This window comes from Schistocerca piceifrons, chromosome 1 (genome assembly GCF_021461385.2).
Source record: "Schistocerca piceifrons isolate TAMUIC-IGC-003096 chromosome 1, iqSchPice1.1, whole genome shotgun sequence".
NCBI lineage: Eukaryota > Metazoa > Arthropoda > Insecta > Orthoptera > Acrididae > Schistocerca > Schistocerca piceifrons.
In genome coordinates this window covers 898,318,895-898,340,078 of record NC_060138.1, presented here as the reverse complement: position 1 = coordinate 898,340,078, position 21,184 = coordinate 898,318,895, and the positions used below count along the sequence as shown (strand labels likewise).

The window sequence follows — 21,184 nt, the reverse complement described above, 5'->3', positions numbered from 1 at the left end:
AATAAAAACGTGTTCCGTCTAAGTTTTGAGTGAAGTGTAGGAAGAAGAACTGTTGTAACTTACCGTGACGAAGCACGAGCGACTCAAGAGGATAATGGCTATATAAAAGAGCGCTCAATGGACATGATACGGACATAAAAAATCTACCGTCATTGTAGTATTAAGCTTAAGGTACGATATATGTTTTAGTTATAATAAATATTTGTTCTGGGAATACTGAATCATTTAGCAGTGCTCATTCCTATTATCTCCTCAGTATTATTTTCATTTTAATTATGCATTTTGCTAATATTACAGACACCAAGATCAGCAGTCTAATGTGCGTGTTACATTGATAAAAAGAAAACTGTTTTATCGTCTTCTTGCATCAGCTTTAATATCGAATTTCCCTTTTGTGTGATGTTACAGTTGTTTTTGCGCCCTTAAGAACTTTCTGGTCCCTTAGGAAATTGTTTTGTCATAACAATAACTTCACAACCGGGTATGATCGTATCTACGATCATGAAGTAATTAGAAAGACGATAACGCAATTTCTTAATCAATAGCACGCTAGTTGTGACTGCCTCAAGCCACGCGAAACCGCAAGTAAAAACTATTCACATCTCATAATGCAATATTTTATGACAATGGTCAATCCATGATTCTTACGCCAATTGTGATTGATAAAACAGTTAGTTAAATCTCAATTTCCAACTTTCCATTGAATAGCAACATCACTTCTATTTTGTAACATCACACTTGGCGCCCGAACAGGGACGTGACCAAAAATTAGTTCAAATTCTTGGAAAATTTTCTATGTGCTTGTGTTAATAAATGTTCTGTCGTTTCATGTACACATCATCTCTCTGTGAGAAAAACGGAATATATGCTGGTTGATAACGCAGTTTAATTATCGAGAGAAAAGAAAAGAAAAGAGACGTGAATTTGCTGAGACAACATAGCGGTAATCAAGCCATCAAAAAGTAAGTCAGAATTTTGCATACGCAGTGTAGTGCTTCAGTAGCAACGTTGCTTTTCCAAGTCGATCCACATCCTTTCTATCTCCTTCCCGCTATAGAAAATCTGCTTTATTTTATCTTTCAAAGTAAAATTCTTCGTAGTCTGATAATAGAAATTATTTCTCCCCATTGTTAGTATAGCTGTATTACATTTTCAACATGGTGGATAGTGTGTGCAATTTGCAGTGAAGAGCATCTTCATTCATTTGTCTGAAACGTTTAGGTTCCATCTTGTCTTCTCGCAAGATAGAATTTCATTTGTTGCTCACGCGAGAGCGGTGCTCTTAGCGGACTCACCACGTCAGTGACAAACGACGAAAGTCTTGCGTAGCACGTGGTTTACTGACGAAAATGGCAGATAGTAAACAGAGACAGGTGACAACAGGAGACGGGAGTGAAGACGTTAATAGTATTCCATACCCTTTACGATCGCGAACGGTAGGTTCCCGTGTGGAAACTGAACTAACCATGTCTGTAACAGGGGAAAGTGACCCTAAAGTCCAAATTCTTCCCGCTGCAGCTACAAATGACCTCGGTGCGTTAATGGAAATGCTGAAACAACAGTTTGACGCAGTAAATGAGACTATAAAAACACAAAATGAGACTGTTAACGCCCGATTAGATGCTGTAAGCGAATCAGTAAAAACACAAAATGAGACTATAAAAATACAAAATGAGACTGTTAACGCCCGATTAGATGCTGTAAGCGAATCATTAAAAACACAGCTAGGCACAATCAAAACAGATCTGCATAAAGAAATTACGGCTGAATTAAATACCCATTTGGGTGAGGTGCAAACTAAGATCAGTGATCAAATTCAGAAAATGCAGAAACAGGTGAAAAGTGAAATAGCTGAAGTATCTGGAACATTAAACACAAAAATTCAGGCAGCTACCAAAGAAATAAACTCAGTTAGAAATGCAGTATCTGACATTGAAGGTGTAGTAGAGGATCTGTCGAGGCAGATAGACTCAATCAATATCGAAGAACAGGTTAAGAGCACCGTGAAAGCACACGCGGAGGCATTGTCGGAACACTACGGTGAATGGATAAAGGGTAAAGATATTTTTATCGAAAAGAAGGTCAGGGAGGAGCTTAGGGAGACTGTCAAGGATGTAACTTATGAAATCTTAGCTGCTCCTGGTAAGTCGGGAGACACAGTAGTTTCTGAATTGGGACAGATTCGGAGGACACTTACACGGGATCTTCCCGAGTGGAAGCAGCAAGTAGTGGACGAAGTCAGAATGCTGAGAAACTGTGTAGAAAATCCGCACACGCATACGCAAACTATAGGGAACAACTCTTTAGACGGTGACGAATGTCAGTCAACTCCTTATCGTTCACCGCCTGATTACATGCAAAACAACAGTCCTGTTGAGTCCCGAGTAGGGAAACTAAATGATCCGCCCACAATTGTGAGTTTAATGCAAGAGGAAAGTGTGATTAAGCATCGCACTTTTCCTGTTTTTCATCCGCAGAAGCGAGAAATACACCCCATCGTGTTCCTAAAGAATTTTTCCGGCATATTTCCCAGGAGCTGGACAGACAGACAGCGTATTCAGTTCGTCACTGGCTTTATTTCTGGTGATGCAGCATTATGGGGAACGGAAATGGTAGACACGTGTAGGAATTATGAAGAGTTTGAGAAAATGTTCTTGGCAAAATTTTGGAGTAATGGGGTACAGCAAAGATTAAGGAAGGAGGTGTATGGTGCGGAAATTTTCAATGAGAAGCATGGAAGTCTCCGGCGATACTTTGAGAAGTATCTAGCAAAAATTAAATTCTGGGATTCTCCGATTTCTTCCAAGGACGTAATTATGATTCTCAAAAGCAAACTCCCTGTGTCTATTAGAGAGAAATTAGTAAATGTGTCCGAAGAAGACACGGATGTATTCCTTTCTGTGCTGGATTCCTTAGATTTAATTAGCGAGGATGTGCGCTCCAAGGTTGGCAGCGGCAAATTCTTCCCTGGCAGCCAGCAGAATGCATCGCACGCGGACAACAATGCGCCGAAGGAGAGAGCGAGCTACTGCGACCGCTGTTACCAACCTGCCAGCGGTTATCAAAACGCAAACGGCAATAACATTAAACGGAAGCAGAAAACCAATTACAGTAATCAGCAGAGATACCACCCAATTTACAACCACCAGGAACAACATCAGTACGGAAACCCACCCTTTAATTCTGCGCCTGAGCAGTATGGAAATTCTCCACAAACTAGTGGTAATTTTTCAAATGGGCCAGTGTACAATCAAAGTTATAGGTCGAAATATAGCAAGTGGCATGGGCAAGGCGGAGGCCACCCAGCACAACATAAGAACAACTATTCACAGGATAGAGGACCGCGGAACAATTTTCAAATGGCACCAAATGCGAACTTTCCTTCACAAGGAAATGATTCTGCCGGCAACCAAAAGATCGGGCGACAGCAGCCGTCTCAAGTATTTTATTCACAAGTGAATGCACCCAGTGGATTTTACCCCTCTACACCGGCATTTGTACCACATAACCAGCACCAATATGAAACGGAACAAACACTTAAGGCCATGAATGACAAACAGGTTAAACATCCTGCGGAAAATTAGAGGCAGCACCTTTCAGCCTCCTAGAGGTCGCTGCCGGTTCCAGTGGGGGTACTAACGAATACTCTGATTCTGAGTATGTTAATGCGATACGGTACGACCATGAGACCGACTTACGAGATGACCTTGCACCTGACCTAGAAGCTCAAGACATTAATGACATTTATGATGAACAGGTCCAGGCTTCGATTAAGATTTCTATTGCCAACATTCCTGTCACAGCCATTGTTGATACAGGAGCAAACATCAATGTGATGTCATCATGTCTCTTCAGACAGGTGTCTTCTGTTTCAAAAGTTTTATCATTGCCGATTCAGGGCTGCTCCATATCGGGAGCGATTGGTCCATTGAAACAGAGAGTTAGTTTACAGACACAGCCTCAACTGCAGATAGAATCTGTTTCGGTTTCCTGCCTCTTGCGTACTGGAAATTTCCTTGTGTGAACTGTTAATGATAAGTATTGTGTTGAACAGCGCACTGACTACATGGTAACGGCTATTACATGTAAACTTTAAGTATTAAATGCTATGTATGGAAAAATTGTTTATAGTGATGGACATGAACTGATATTTCTTCAACAAGCTGAAGCAGGAAATTGAGGTTGCACCAAGAATTTCAATTTAATTTTAAGTTAGTAATAAGAAAAAAGTGCTTGCGAGGTGATTGCCCGGAGCTAAATAAAATATGTAAAGGTGAGAAATGGAGAAGGATGCGTAAATAAGCACTTCTCTCAAGGTACAAGAATATAGATTTATTTTTAGTAATGTAAGTACTTGAAGTTCTGTTGTAAAAGCCCAAATTACCTGCTTAAAAAAAAAAAAAGGTACATGTTCAAACACTCCAGACAGTGGACAGGAGTAGAAGAAATAGCTTAAAGTTCAGGTAAAGCGTGCTGTTAAATGGAAAAACAAGTGGTAACCCACATGTGTTCACGCAAGGAGACAATAAGCTGTAGTAAACTAAGTTAGGTGAAATACAGTACAAATAGAGGCAAACCATGAAGCATCAATAATGTAGCGTAAGTACTCCACGAGGCCACTAATTGCTATGAAAGTAAACTATTTCCCTGTGATCTGAGCCCAATGTAAAGAGTATATGAGGAATGTTAGCTGACGAATTGATTTCAGTAGAATCGAGGTACTAAATAACCACACAGCAAGCCACCTGCATCATAAATAAGTCCAAGTAAAGATCTTCAGAAGATCTGTAGTGTAATCTAGCGACCATTCAATACCCTAATTGAAGGCTAATCTAAAGAACAAGCAATGCAGTGATATTTAAACTTAATATTGACTATAACCTGAGTAAGACGTAGAAGTAGCAAAGTATGCTGTAATGAAAGAGGTTGAAATTTATATATGTGCCTATGTTTATTATGATAATTTTATTTACGTGCAGATTTTATTGCAAAAATGTCTCCTAAGACACTCCTCTTATGAAATCCATTTTCCTTCTGCCCGTTCCTTTTGATCCTGGTTCATTAACCCAGACCAAGGGTCGACTTGTAAAAGGCACGTGTGCTTCGGGGCAAAGCAGTGCTTATGAGAAATGAGACACGTAGCGTGATGAACTTCGCTAGCTTTGGTAATGTTTGTTATGGACCGGTTGCGTAAACCCAGTGAACTGTCGGTAATTCCATTCATGCGAAAAATAGTAGACACGCGTTACCCTATTTTTTTTAACAGAGAACGATTGCTGAGTACATGAAGCGAAGAGGGAGACCTATTGCTATCCAGTCTGCCCTCAAATTTATAAAAAAAAAAAAAGAAAAAAAAAGATTCAGCGTTAAATGTGTACTCGTTAAGTAGTAGATATGCTGCGTGGCAGTAGAAAATGATCTTGGGTGCACTAAAGAATAAATGCAACGAGTGTTGCGAAACCTGTAGTTTTCATAATGAGGAGATGAGCACTTAAAAGAAAGTTTGAAAGAATATTTTTAGGTTCACTAGTGAAAGCAAATCTTGAGATATAAAGAGTCCATTCATAAAGCAGTTGTTCACTGGACTTAACAAAAGGAGTGACCATTAATTGTAAATATTAGCTCGTAAGTGATATTTTGTAAATAGTAGAATATAAGTCTTTCTATACCAGTGGAGGAAACGTGCAAAATTGATTGTTTTGTAAATGAACTCCATCGGCGAAGGAACTAAGCACGAATGCTGTGTGAAGATGCACACTAAAGTGCGACGTGCATAATAAAAATAACTGTTCACTGTATACTAGTGGTAGTGTTGTACTGCAAGTGTAAAAAAGAAGTCAAGGCTACGACAACAGGTGCAACGCAAAGTTCAGTGTTGTTCTAAGTGCAGCGACAGCTAAAACATTCGTCGTCACTTACCTGTGAGCCTCATGGGAGGCAGTTGACAGAGAAGTATGGAGGCAGCTTCAGTGTCTGGCTCCCCCGATGGAAAACGCGTGCGAGGTGTTTGTATCGATGCACTCGTGTGATACGAAGTTCACAAAAAAAAAAAAAAAAAAAAAAAGGAGCACTCGACGACCAGCAGCTCTGTTACAGCCTGAGCGCGAACGGATACCAAGTATTGGAGCTCACGCAACACTGTGCAGCCGCTGTGAGTGGCTGACGTGTGGGTGACGAAACAATCCAAACTTTAAACTGCTAACCGCCATGACTTCCATCGTACATACTGGAGGAAAGACATTTGTACACTTGTGTGACTACATTTTCATATGTAAATTAAACAATTTTCTTGAGTTGAAGTTAAGATGAGTGAGAAGTAGATTGTTAGATTACTCAGGCCTTAAAGCCATTAATACCGGCACTCCTGAACACTGCTAAAATGAATTATAATCCTGTCTCTTGATGGACAAAGAAAATGAATGTGCACTATAGGAAGACCCTAAACTCCAGACCAGTCCCGATCCTTAACAAATGTATCCAGTAGCTTGTAAGTCATACTAATAATTTTCCACTTCTTCTGTTTCATATTGTAAATAAAAAACCCGGGAAGCCACTTGACTTCCTGGCACCACAGTGGAAAGGACAGATGTACTGCATAATGAACGCCGTAGACAGCTAACACAGAAAGTGAAAGCATCACGAAGTGTAGTGCTACGTTATTAAACTGTAATTGAACCACAAGGAGTCAACAGATGCTCGAACATTGTCCACTCTAGTTTAGTGAAAATAAGCACTCACTGTACTCATGTATTAGTTGTTAAGCTCAAGAGAAAGTAATTTCTGAATTCTATCCCCTGAAGAGCGAAATGAACGTTCACTTATTGTTATAAGCAAATATGGACCAAACTTAAAAATGCACATAAATGTTAATCTTGGTATTATGGAATGAAGTGACTGATGAACAAAGAATGAAAAACTTTATTTTGAAAAAGGATAAATATCTGATATATGTTTATAAATGTGATTTCAATTTATGTACTTTGTACGCCAGTAACGTTATGTAAATGTCACACCAAAAATCACGAATATCTCATGAGGACATGAGGATCGAGGTAATCCTTCGGCATTCCCTCTCTCCTCATGGGAGGCAATGTGATATTCGCTATTTTTGACTTCATTAAAACAGCAAATACGAGTAGTTAATACTTTCAGCCAGAAGGCAAATACTTGTTTGTAAATAATGATTAATGTATAATGAGGCGTCGCATAGCGACGGTGGAATTTTCTAGTGATGTAATTTGTCGTCTTTGGGCGGCAATAAAAACAGAAAAATACGGATAGATATACGATCCTTCACTATTTTGTTCGCTGGAGAACAAATGAAGCCTTGAGCGCTAAGAAGACTGTTTACTGTTTTTCTCGAGTAAGACGGACGCAGATTTGTGGCGGTCTGATCTAATTATTTTTACTAAATAAATAAAAACGTGTTCCGTCTAAGTTTTGAGTGAAGTGTAGGAAGAAGAACTGTTGTAACTTACCGTGACGAAGCACGAGCGACTCAAGAGGATAATGGCTATATAAAAGAGCGCTCAATGGACATGATACGGACATAAAAAATCTACCGTCATTGTAGTATTAAGCTTAAGGTACGATATATGTTTTAGTTATAATAAATATTTGTTCTGGGAATACTGAATCATTTAGCAGTGCTCATTCCTATTATCTCCTCAGTATTATTTTCATTTTAATTATGCATTTTGCTAATATTACAGACACCAAGATCAGCAGTCTAATGTGCGTGTTACATTGATAAAAAGAAAACTGTTTTATCGTCTTCTTGCATCAGCTTTAATATCGAATTTCCCTTTTGTGTGATGTTACAGTTGTTTTTGCGCCCTTAAGAACTTTCTGGTCCCTTAGGAAATTGTTTTGTCATAACAATAACTTCACAACCGGGTATGATCGTATCTACGATCATGAAGTAATTAGAAAGACGATAACGCAATTTCTTAATCAATAGCACGCTAGTTGTGACTGCCTCAAGCCACGCGAAACCGCAAGTAAAAACTATTCACATCTCATAATGCAATATTTTATGACAATGGTCAATCCATGATTCTTACGCCAATTGTGATTGATAAAACAGTTAGTTAAATCTCAATTTCCAACTTTCCATTGAATAGCAACATCACTTCTATTTTGTAACATCACAACGTCTCCATTCGTCCCTCCATTCACGCCTGTCGCGACACCACTGGAGGCGGGCTGCACGATGTTGGGGCGTGAGCGGAAGACGGCCTAACGGTGTGCGGGACCGTAGCCCAGCTTCATGGAGACGGTTGCGAATGGTCCTCGCCGATACCCCAGGAGCAACAGTGTCCCTAATTTGCTGGGAAGTGGCGGTGCGGTCCCCTACGGCACTGCGTAGGATCCTACGGTCTTGGCGTGCATCCGTGCGTCGCTGCGGTCCGGTCCCAGGTCAACGGGCACGTGCACCTTCCGCCGACCACTGGCTACAACATCGATGTACTGTGGAGACCTCACGCCCCACGTGTTGAGCAATTCGGCGGTACATCCACCCGGCCTCCCGCATGCCCACTATACGCCCTCGCTCAAAGTCCGTCAACTGCACATACGGTTCACGTCTGCACTGTCGCGGCATGCTACCAGTGTTAAAGACTGCGATGGAGCTCCGTATGCCACGGCAAACTGGCTGTCACTGACGGCGGCGGTGCACAAATGCTGCGCAGCTAGCGCCATTCGACGGCCAACACCGCGGTTCCTGGTGTGTCCGCTGTGCCGTGCGTGTGATCATTGCTTGTACAGCCCTCTCGCAGTGTCCGGAGCAAGTATGGTGGGTCTGACACACCGGTGTCAATGTGTTCTTTTTTCCATTTCCAGGAGTGTACAATGAATAATTACAAAGAAACAGGCTGCATGTGACAGCACATCATAGTATATGTCAGTACATCAGTAGTTCCAATTTTGTGCCTGTAAGTTGTAGATTAATTATAGTAAGTGCATTTCTTCTGAAAAGAAAAGAGCACTGATAAAAAGGATTGCTGAGAACAGTATAGCATTGTATTAAGTATAGGTAGAGACTATTACAAGCAGCAGTGCATACGAATTAAACTCTCAAAGTTTGAAATTACTTTGACAATAGGATATTATAAAGGAATATATTGCATGTAACAGTATATCATTGTATTGAGTCTAGACAGACCAGATTAAACAGACGATTATGGTATGCATGGTATCATGTATAGGTAGTTGTCAAGCAATTTACAAGAAACAGTAATTGTTAGCCTTTCAGGCATCTATTTTCATTGGAAAATTATGTCAGTTTTCAACTGTTGAAATGCATGTAGATATAATGACTGTACCACTTGTAGGACCAAACGTCCTCATTTCTTTACATGTTAAACTCCAACTTTAGAACAATTGAACCGACACGAACATTTCAGGTCAGGAAACCATGAGGACGGATAAAGAGATATGCCCACAATAACTGTCAAAGGCACCTTGTTCTCGTAGCTTGAAACTCGTCATCACAAATTTTTCAGCATCTTCTCGTAGAGACTAAGAGCCACAATGGCCACGTGCCACTGTAGAATCAGATTTACATTGGCAAGTTAAATATCAGCAAGTTACTTCCATAATACATACTGCTCAACAACTAGTTGACAAATTTCTCGTTGGTCATCACCACATTAGACATGATGTAGCAACATCAGATCAGACTGTAATTAAAATTGGGCTCAGATAATGTAAATTCCAACATAAATTAAGGCAAAGGGTAAAGTACAAGTGGTTAAATATGAATAGGTTAATACTAGGAGTAAAATGGTTAGTTCAGCCACTCTGAAGGTATGATAAATACATATTCCCTCATCAGTTACATATTAATGAATCAACTAGTCATCAGTTGAAAGTAGATGTCTGCAAGAACTATAACTATATCATGAATACGAATCTTCAATCTTTAGTTTTTCCTTTGGTAGTCATTACACATGAATCATTACTGGTCATCAGATTATTTTCAATGAGATACTGGAAAAATTTAACCAGTTTTCATTAAGAATCAGAGTTTAAGATAACATTTGTATATATTGAAAAGCATTGACTTGCTGTAACATAAAGCAGTTTTGAACAGTTCAGATTTGTGTAGGCATTGTAACAAAGAACATCTCATATCTATACTGAGGAGAAAGCATGACTTGTACAGATACCAGACATGTTGTAAACATCATCCATATCTTATAGTATTAAGATGGCAAAAGAATAATTAAATATGACTACCATTGACAATCGGGTGAGTACACTTGACTTGAGTGGTGAAATCACACGGAATAATGGTTGCTGCTTCTGAGATGGTCCATGCTGGCTTTAAACGGTTCACGGACATGGTGTGTGGTTGTCCGTTGATGGAGATTTGGAACGTGTTTTGGGCGCATGACAGTACCTTGTAAGGTCCTGTGTAGGGAGGTTGTAAAACGGCTCGCACAGTGTCATCCCAGAGCATTACATGCTCACTTTGAGCCAAGTCTTTGTGTACGAAAACGCGTGGAACCATGTGTGCACACGGAGGGGGTACACGGATGCATGAAATACACATGCGAACACGCTCGACCAAGTTAGGGAGCTCGTCCGATGGAAGGGGATGTGAATCCTTGATGAACTCGCAAGGAAGAAAAAGGGGCTTGCCGTAGAGCACTTCTGCTAATGATGCTTGCAGGTCCTCTTTGAAGGCTGATTGCACACCCAAAAGCACCCAGGGAAGGGCCTCCGACCACTGTTCCGCATGCCACATGAGGGCTGCTTTTAGTGTTCTGTGCCAGTGTTTCTACTAAACTGTTAGCTTGTGGATGATAAGCGGTTGTACGGAATTTATTGACACCTCATAGTTGGCAAAGTCTGGCGAAAAGGATGGACTCAAACTGCTGGGTCTGGTCCGTAGTAATCGCGGATGGACAGGCGACGCGGGCGAGCCAAGTTTGGACAAAGGCACAAGACACCGAGGCAGCAGAAATGTCAATAAGCGGTACAGCTTCCACCCATCTGCTGGTACAGTTGATCATAGACAAAATGTATCTGTAGCCCTCAGAAGGGGGGAGGGAACCGACGATGTCAAGGTGGACGTGGCGGAAGCAACCCTTAGGAACATCGAACTGTCTGAGGGGCAGCTGGGCGTGACGTCTGACTTTACTGCACTGACAGGGTATGCACGCCAGGACCCAGTCACAGCAGTCACACTTGACATTAGGCCATACAAAACGTTCAGTTACAAGGCGTGTCGTAGCCCAAATGCCAGGGTGCACTAGGTCAAGGAGGGTATCAAAAACTGCTCAACGGAGCGAGGCAGGTACGATCGGGCGTGGTGTACCGGTGGAAGTGTCGCATATGACTGGGGTGTCAGATCCCGGTAGGTAGCGGTTCTCCAAGGTAAGAGATGTGTTGGTGTCCTGTAATAAGTCTTGTATGTTGGGATCTTGTTGTTGAAGGGGTGTCAGATTAGCCATGTCAAACGGTGAAGTAATGGCGTTTATGCATGACATATAGTCTGCAACGACATTGTCTGCACCTTTTATATAGCAGACGTCCGTCGTGTACTGACATATGAGATCCATATGTCGGAACCTAAGCGGTGGGAGGTCGGTAGCAGGATTACAAATGGCATCTGCGAGTGGACGGTGATCGGTGAAAATAGTGACATCGCGACTTTCGATATCGTCACAAGAGTGTCTGACAGCTTCGTAAATGGCCAGTAACACTCTATCAAATGCGGACCACTTGGGTTGAGAAGCAGACAGTATTTTAGAGAAGAATCGGAGTGGTTGAGAGGTATCACTGACGTGTTGCTGAAGCTCGGCGCCGATACTGGCGACGCGTGCATCCATAGTAATAGAGATGCGCAGGTCGGCAAATGGGTGCGCGAGTGTAACTGCGTTGGTCAGGGCAGAGTTGAGATTGTCGAACGCGCGTGTCATATCCTCGGATCAAACTACTTTGCGTGCGCCAGAAGTGTTCTTGCCTGCCAACGCGTCTGTGAGCGGTGCCTGGAGTGAAGCTGTGAGCGTGATGTGTTGGCGGAAATAGTTCACCATTCCTACGAAACGACAGAGGTCACGGCACGTTTCCGGAAGTGGCAGTTCGTTAATAATGACGACACGTTCCGATGTAGACTGTATGCCATTGGGGGTGACCTCACGACCCAGAATCGTCACACGAGAGCGGCAGAGCTGGTTTTTATCTTCGTTAATCGCAACGCCATTGTCCGAGAGAATTTGTAGCACACGTGACAAAAGTTCTTCATGTTCTGTTTCGGACGCTGAGAAAACAAGGACGTCATTGAGATATGCATAGCAAAAAGGCAGTGGGAGAAGGAGTGAGTCAATGAAGAGTTGCCACATCTGCGCAGTGTTTTTGAGGCCGTACGGCATGGTACAGTATTCATAGATGCCGAAGGGGGTGATAATAGCCGTTTTTGGAATGTAATCAGTGTGCATAGGGATCTGATGATATGGTTTTTTACAGTCAATAACGCTGAAAACACGTGCACCGTGTAGTAGTTGTGCAAAGTCCTGAATATGCGGAATCGGATAATTGTCAGTGATGGTGCGTGCATTTAATTTGCAGTAATCTCCACATAAGCAGTACGAACTGTCTTTCTTGGAAGCCAAGTGAATTGGAGAAGACCAGCTGCTGGATGCCGGACGGACAATACCGGCGTCTAATAGGTCCTGTATGATAACTTTTGCCTGGCGAAGTTTGTGAGCCGACAGGCGCCTGGCTTTGTGACAAACTGGCGGGCCTTCAGTAGTATTCAGTCTGTGGCACGTGCCGTTCGAAATCACCACAACGTGGGGGCAATGGATGTCGAATCACTCACGGCCCTGACAGTTGAAGAGTCACTGACCTGTGGTGGCAGCTGTGGGAGCCGCGCAGTCAGCGTTGTAACAGGAGCTGCATGGGCGTGATCAGTGGAGGCCTTCATGTGAAGTGCTGTTGCAAGAGGAGATCTGCGGTCCGTGGCTGTGACCTGTGATGAGGTGGGGTCTTGTGTCGGCTCGACATGAGCAGGTCGCTCGACATGAGAGCGAGGGAATAACTTGAGCTGGAGTTCATCAGTAGAATCCGCAACAGGTGTGGAAACGTGCATGAGGTTGGCAGTGTGAGTGACCGCAGATGACAGGAGAGCGTTTGTAGCTGAGAGGTTGGCGATCACGCTGCGTGCGCACGCCAGCTCACGTGATGCGTCCGCAATCAGTTGTCGTTGTCTGTTGTTGTCGTTACGAATAGCATCTATTTCACGACGTTGGCGGTTGACTTCGGCGATGGAGGCGACGAGTTGAGCTGACAAGTTGGAGCAATCGGCAGAGGCGTCAATGAGTGAATCATAACTAAGAGGCAGAGTTGTAACACGTGGCGTGAAGGAGCCAGGGATGCGTGTGCCAGAAGCGTGGTGCACCAGTGCTGCAGACTGTAGGTCTGGAGAAAGTCCAGAATGTCAGAGGAAATCAATACCGAGCAGCAGTTCGTCGATATCTGCGACGTGAAACGTCCACGGGAACAGCATGTCGGGTGCGAGCTGAAGCTGAATGTGAGTGTTCCGTGAACGCTGATGTTGGAATTATTCTCTGCACAGAGTATGGAAACGGTAGGTAGTAAGCTCGACGGAGCAAGTATTCGTGGCAGAACGTTGGAGTCCGCGCCTGTATCCACAAGAAAGTGGAGGTTGGAGCATTCGTCGAGAATGTACAGACGGCCGGGTGCACAGCTGGCGTCATGTGTAGAATATTTTGTGCGTTGGAGGCGCTCTGAAGAGGCGGCGTGAGACAAGGTGCCTAAAGCGGATCGGACCTGTAGTTTTCTGCTGCGCATGGCGGTCGACATCTGCGGGCGGTGTCGCCGTGTGTTGCATGGAACCGGCACAGCTGATGACTGGAAGCCGGGCAAGGAGTTCCCACCTCCGTCGCGGGGCTGTGCAGGGTGCCAGCGGTGGGAGTGCTAGCAGTGGTGGGGCAGGCAGCGCTAGTAGTTTTCCCGTGTGGCTCCCAGGAGGGGACACGATAGGCTCACGCGATGCGTTGGAGTTCGCGCAGCCACTCCTAGGCGGCGCTGGTGGGGCACTGACACTTCCAGGTGTGCCACCAGTTGGCGCCGTGCGAACATGGCTTGCAGGAACGAGGTGTCTGCGTGAATATAGCCGATGCATGCTGTCAGCGACCCATAGGCACTGTCCAAAGGTGCCGTCGAGAGGGCGAGCAGTTGCATTTGCATGTCATATGGTAACTTAACTGAGCAAATGGCCCACAGGGTGGTGTCTGACAGGGTTTGCTGGTCGACCATTGAGCGTATTTGGCACCACAGCTGGGACTGCAATCTGTCTTGAATTTGCTCGACATGGATGATTTGCCACAGCGCCTCATCCGTAGTGCATGCTAAATAGTCCACAATAATTTTCTTCGCCAAAATATAGTGTGGTGGAGGTGGTGGTGAATTAATTATATCACTCACCGGCTCGAGATTGTCGTGTAGATGAGTAATCAAACTGGAGTAACGTGGGTCATCCAAGATAACACCATTAAGTTCAAACACGTGCTTGACTAGAGCAAACCAAGTGACAGGATTGTCATGATTGAATGGTGGCAGTTTTGGGGGCTTCGATGGCTCTGCGACTGGAGACAAGGCGGGGGCCTGGAAACTGGTATCCAGCTTGGAGCGACATGCGACGTCTGGCGTGGCAGTTGGAGGTGCGAAGCAATGCGGCACGGTTGGCACAGAAGACGCGTGGTGTGTTGCCGGTGCGGACGAAACAGCCGGTGCTGTCGAAAACACGGAACGGTCCGAAATACGATCAGCGTATGTCGTGGTAGGCATGGCAGGGGCGGCCAATGCCACCAGAACAAACGAGCAGGTGATCTGGTCGTATTGCGTAGCCTGTGTGCCGTACGATGTAGGTAACACAGAATACACAGCACCTGATGTGTCGTTGATGTCTTATTTTCACGCGAACACTGTCGGGTGGCATTGTCACAACACAAATGTCTGTCGTAAACTGCGACTGTGGAGCGTAATAATCCGTAAGAGGCGCAAATGTAGGATTTGGTGTAAACGGTAGTTGTCCTGGAGCAGTTCGTGAGAATTCACTCGCACTCACACAGGACAGCGGAATCGTAGGCACACTCGCGTTGTTTATCGGCCACGTTGTTTATACACTGAGTTGTATCAGAAGCACATGAAATAACAAAAGTTCAGGGTCACCAGTGTGGTTTTTGGGTTGTATAGGGGTTTGTAGAACCGAAACATACCACTTAACCGATTGAATACTTTTATTGTTGCTAGAAATAAATACATGAAGTGACACATTGAAAATCCACAATCTGGTGAACACTCCAATAAACAATTTTTCAAGGAAGTTAGTTTGAAGATAATTAGGCTGATTGCTTGTGGTTGATAACCGCTGCAGAGTGAAAATCTCATTCTGGAAACATCCCCCAGGCTGTGGCCAAGCCATGTCTCCGCAATATCCTTTCTTTCAGGAGGGCAAGTTCTGCAAGGTTCGCAGGAGAGCTTCTGTAAAGTTTGGAAGGTAGGAGAAGAGGTCCTGGCAGAAGTAAAGCTATGAGTACCGGGCGTGAGTCGTGCTTCGGTAGCTCAGATGGTAGAGCACTTGCCCGCGAAAGGCAAAGGTCCCGAGTTCGAGTCTCGGTTGGGCACACAGTTTTAATCTGCCAGGAAGTTTCATCAGCGCACACTCCACTGCAGAGTGAAAATCTCATTATGAATGTTGCTGTTGATTTTAATCTGGCCCATACCGTTGAGAAAAAATTTCATTACTGAGCAAATGTACTGTGAAGCAGTTGTAAGAAGTTAACCTTTCAAGTAGATGCCTACAAGATGTGCGACTATGAACCCCACACATTATTCTAACTACTTTCTTTTGAGCAGTGAATACCTTTTGCCTAAGTGTTGAGTTTCCCAGACTATTATTCCATATGACATCAGAGAGTGGAAGTATGCAAAGTATGTTAGCTTACTAATTTCTACATCCTCAAAATTGGCAATAATTCTGATTGCAAAAGTTGCTGAACCTAGTCGCTTTAGGAGATCCAAAATATGACTTTTCCAGTTAAGATTCTCATCTATATGTAGACCCAAAAACTTAGTATGCTGTACCCTGGCTACTGACTTCTTTTGATGTGTTATGTTTATTGAAGGAATTATACTTTTTGCAGCAGAAAATTGGATGTACTGTGTTTTTTCAAAGTTCAGAGCAAGTCCATTCACAGAATATCAATTAATAACTTTTCCAAGGACCTTATTTGCATCATTTTCTATCGGACTTTCTTTTACTGGATTAATAATTATGCTTGTATCATCAGCAAACAGTGTCAGTTCAGCATCTTGTTTCACATGAGAAGGGAGGACATTCACATATATCAAGAACACAACCCATGATCGAACCTTATGGAACATGTGACATTACAGTCTTTATCACTGCGATTTTTAACATGTAAAATTTTTTTTTTTCTGTATTCGCGTCAGTATGTGCGAACTTTTAACATATACCAATGAATGTTGTAACCAGATATCTTTGCCGCGCTCCTGAAAAGCGCAGAATATCACGATAGCTATAAACTGTTATACGCTGCTATCGATCAGTAAAAAAAAAAACGATGCACCTATGTTTCAAAATAACAATTGCCAATTTTTACTTCTGCAGGGAGCTGCGCTGCTCTCTAGCTGTTCTGTGAATGTGTTGCGAGTTGGACGCAAAAGTATTGTGCTCCATACTGATATAATCATTTTATTGTAACTTTAAGAGTTTAAGTGAGTAAAAAATATATGTAGCCACAAACAAGCGAGAATGTATATCATGAAAATTCGCTCCACCGCCACAATGGGTGGCCATGTTAATGTAAGTTTCCGTTTCATAATATAATACTTGAAGCCTTGAAGTTTATTTAATTTCAAAGAAAATCTCTCAACCTTATTTTTATTAATTATACTTGTGATAATCTTTCCTGTTTAAAAGATTTATGCAGCTTATGATCCAGCGTGTGTTCTGTCGGAACAGGAGGCTGTCGTGACGACATCGTTATAGTATTTATTCCAAGTTCTTTCAGTTCCGTTTATATGTTTGTACAAATCCAATTAGTTGGTCCCTTAGGTTTCTTTCATGTAACTTCCGTCTGTTTTCTCCGCGCGATCTTCCTCCGAAAAAAAAATTTCTGTTCTTTTTTTTTTAGTAATTTTCGATATCGCGAATGAGAAAAGACAGCCGCCTCCTGCTCCGAACGGAACACCACGACTTTTCTAATGTCGGAGAGTACCGCACGAATTTTCCGCTAAAAGGTAATAGAATTTCTTAAAGCTGGATCAATTACACATGTTGCTGCTGTTCTCCGACAAATCTGGTGTGATTAATAGTAATTTATTCTGTCACGACAAAAAGAACCAGTTTTATTCTTACCAAAGCAACAAAGCTTTCAATTAAATTACTAAAAAAAAAATATCATACCAGATCTGGCACCCGAACAGGGACTTGACTAAAATATTGAAAGTGTCACGGTACTAATATATGATTGTCTTATTTCATGTATCACTCTTTGGAACCCAATGCTGCATAAAATTACGGATGAGCAATAAATATATGCAATATTGAAGGACGCGGTATTTACACAAATATCTTGGGATTTAATAAGACGCAGATTTGCAGTTTTGAAGACAACGCCGAGTGAGTACCAAATTTTCGTTTACCATAGTTCTGTCTAAAGAGTAGCTCATTTGACCTTCAAATTCGACCTCACTCTATCCTTTCTGTAGCTTAACGTAAAAAACCACTTTTTTTACGTAAATATTTGAACATTTTCTGTAACCTTTTGCTTTGTACTATTTGTTTTATACTGTAGTTAGTATTCTCGTGTAAGTTCAAGATGGATGCCATTTCAGTCTTTTCTGTGTAACAGCGTTGGCAATCAATTGTTTCAACGGCGTTGACTCCATCTTGTCTTTTTGCTACAGACGTGTGTCAGTTATTACCCACATAACATTAGACATTTGACGAACGCGCCGCGACTTTAACTTGCGCGGCAAGAATAATTGACAATCAGAATTTCAGTTGGCAGTACCCATTTTAAGTTGGCAATAGTTGAATTTCATTATGGCGGACGGACAATCGAGCGCGAACTCTGCAGACGAAAGCGACGGCACTATTAACAAACATTACCGACTCCGCTCACGCGGAACGACGGCCAGGACAGACGACAGACAAGAGGTAGCTAATGTGGACGACACTCAGCAGGAAACACCCACCTCCCCGATAACGGTATCAATTGACATTGTCAAAATGTTACAGGAATTGATACTAGACAGACAGGAGAGGGAACACCGCGAACGTGATCGCGAACAACGTGAGAAAGACAGAGACAAGTTTTTTATCAGAGTTGAAAACGGATATGACAACACAGATTGACTCAGTTAGGAATGACGTAAATACTACCATTGATGCAAAAGTAGGTACCCTCACTACGCAAGTAGGCTCTCTCACAGCACAGATAGATTCGGTTAAGGGTGATGTCACGGTGCAAGTAACCACTTTGACAACACAGATAAGCACTCTGAATAACAAAATTGATAACATTGGCCAGAATCTCACAACTCAAATCGAAGCGTGTCACAAAGAAACCGATTCGGTAAAACTTGCGTATAGAACAGTTGCACGACAGGTAGACGAGTTAGCAACAGCGGTAGCCACTGTAGAATCAAAAGTAAGTGCAATGGCGAATGACATTTCGGACCGAACTATTGAGGAATGAGTTAATAGTAGTGTTGCTTCGCACACTAAAGCACTTACCGAACATTACAAAGAATGGATTGATGTACAAGAGAAGCTTGTTGAGGAGAAGGTTACATGTGACTTGAAAGATGTTGTTAAATCCGCAACCTTAGACATATTATCTGCACCCGGCAGTTCAGGAGACACTGTTTGTACTGAACTAGGCCAAATTAGACGAGTGTTTACCCGGGATTTGCTGGAATGGCGGAAGCAAGTAACAGATGAGATATCCGACCTGAAACAGCAAATTCAAACACTACAGTATGATAACCAACCAGAGTGACGGGAAACACTCACTACCTTCTGAGCTAGATGAACATCAATACCAGACAACACAACACACCACAGTACATTCCGCGACCGAAAAATGAATTTAACGATTCACACAACAACAACACTGAACAATTGACACTCACAACCCTCATGAAAGAGGAGAGTGTATTGAAACACAGAGTTTTTCAACCATTCCAACCGGAAAAGCGAAATTTTCATCCAGTCGTTTTCCTAAAGAACTTTTCAGGAGTCTTTCCAGCTGCCTGGAATGGCAAACAGAGAATACAATTCATTACCGGATACATACAAGGAGAAAGTGCTATATGGGGAACCGAGATGGTTGATAAGTGCAAAACATTTAGTGAGTTTGAAAAGAACTTTTTAAGCAAATTTTGGAGCGCAGGTGTTCAGCAACGCCTACGCAAAGAGGTCTACAACGCCGAACCTTTCCATTCGAATAGTGGTGGACTTCGCCGGTACTTTGAAAAGTACTTGAGAAAGATACAATATTGGGACACTCCCATAACAACAAAAGATGTTATTATGATTCTTAAGTCAAAACTACCCATTTCCATACCCGAAAAATTAGTGAACGTGTCAGAGGAAGACCAGGACGCATTTTTATCCGACCTTGATTCGCTCGATCTTATACACGAAGACGCGCGTGCGAATGCTAACCGTAAGAACAACAACGCAGGCACGTGTTCGAATGGAAATGGTTCACACGAAACACAATACGGAAACAAACAGTACAATAACCGCAATAGAGGCCGAAACAATGGTTACCGTAATGGTAAACACAAAAACAAGCATTACGGCAACCAACGGTACAATCCAATATACAACATGCAACAACAGTATTACGGGAATGCCCCATACCAATCAAACAATAACGGTAGTAACTTCTACCAGAATGGGAACAAATACAAGGGTAAACGTTGCAACAATCAAAATTGCGGAGGTCAGCTACCTCCACCACAACCCTATGGGCAGCCACAACACCAGCAACAACAGCAATACACGCCTCAGCAACAACCATTCATGGAACAACAACAGTACATGCCACCAAAACAGGACTTTAGATACAATAACAATAAACCAAGAAAACAATACAATCCACCGGTATATTTTACGCAGGCAAGTAATGTACCGATTTTTCAGCCTGGTAACCAAGTTCAGTATCAACAAGGGTTTGATACAAATCAACACACACAATGGGTAACAAACCAGCGAGAATGGTCAAGTGATGTGACAGAAGAATCAAATCAGTCGCATCACAGGAAAGCGGAAAACTAAAGGCAGCACCTTTTCGCCTCCTTGGGGATGCTGCGGGACATAATGGGGGCAAACTCGACCTTGAACGACTTAACGTAATACGTTATGATCGCGACACTGACTTGAGAGACGATTTGTTGCAGGAAAATATTGAGACAGACTTGAATGACGTATGGGAAGCCGAAGTACAAGCAATGACTAAAATTTACATAGCCAATACACCAATAGATGCTATTATTGATATTGGTGCAAACGTAAACGCTTTATCACTATGTATGTTTAAGAAAGTTTCTGCAGGGATGAAAATTTTAACGTTACCAGTACAAGGTTGTTCAGTAACAGGAGCGGTAGGATCTTTATCACAGCGAGTCAATTTGCAAGCTCAGGTACCGATAAGGATTAATTCTACTTCTTTCATGTGTGTATTTCTAGTAGTTAAGAATTTGTCAGTGTCATGCTTATTAGGAATGGAGTTCCTGAGGAAGAATAAGGCAGTGATTGATATAGAAAAGGGTATCTGTACAATCCGAGTAGGTGAACAGGAGGTAACGCTGCAATTGTTGCGCGGCAAGGTCAAAAGAGTCAACACTGAGCACAAAGTTAAGGTACGCAGACTGGTACAGCGAATGTTTTTGAACCAAGCACACATGACAAGACAGGGTAACAGTTGGACGGATTTTGATACTGATGACGGATTTCCGACTAGAGAAGAGATTTTGAATAAAGTAAGTGAATCAAGTGAACTTGATTACATACAAAGGCAAGATTTACTGCACTTACTTATGAGGTATCTTCATGTCTTTTCTTCAAAACCTGGAGTAATACGTGACTACGAATATGACATGAAGGTCGCTC

General features: G+C 42.7%; 1 protein-coding gene across 1 annotated transcript; it reads left to right on the top strand.

Moving 5' to 3' along the window:
* The first annotated feature begins 19,900 nt into the window (after nucleotides 1-19,900).
* On the top strand, nucleotides 19,901-20,350 carry LOC124776454 (ATP-dependent RNA helicase DHH1-like). Its single transcript, XM_047251466.1, has one exon. The coding sequence runs from the start codon at nucleotides 19,901-19,903 to the stop codon at nucleotides 20,348-20,350; it is 450 nt and encodes a 149-aa protein (XP_047107422.1).
* The last annotated feature ends 834 nt before the right edge of the window (nucleotides 20,351-21,184 follow it).

What these genes read in the sequence shown, in the direction of transcription:
- LOC124776454 (XM_047251466.1), top strand. Translation starts at nt 19,901, where the DNA reads ATGCAACAACAGTATTACGGGAATGCCCCATACCAATCAAACAATAAC.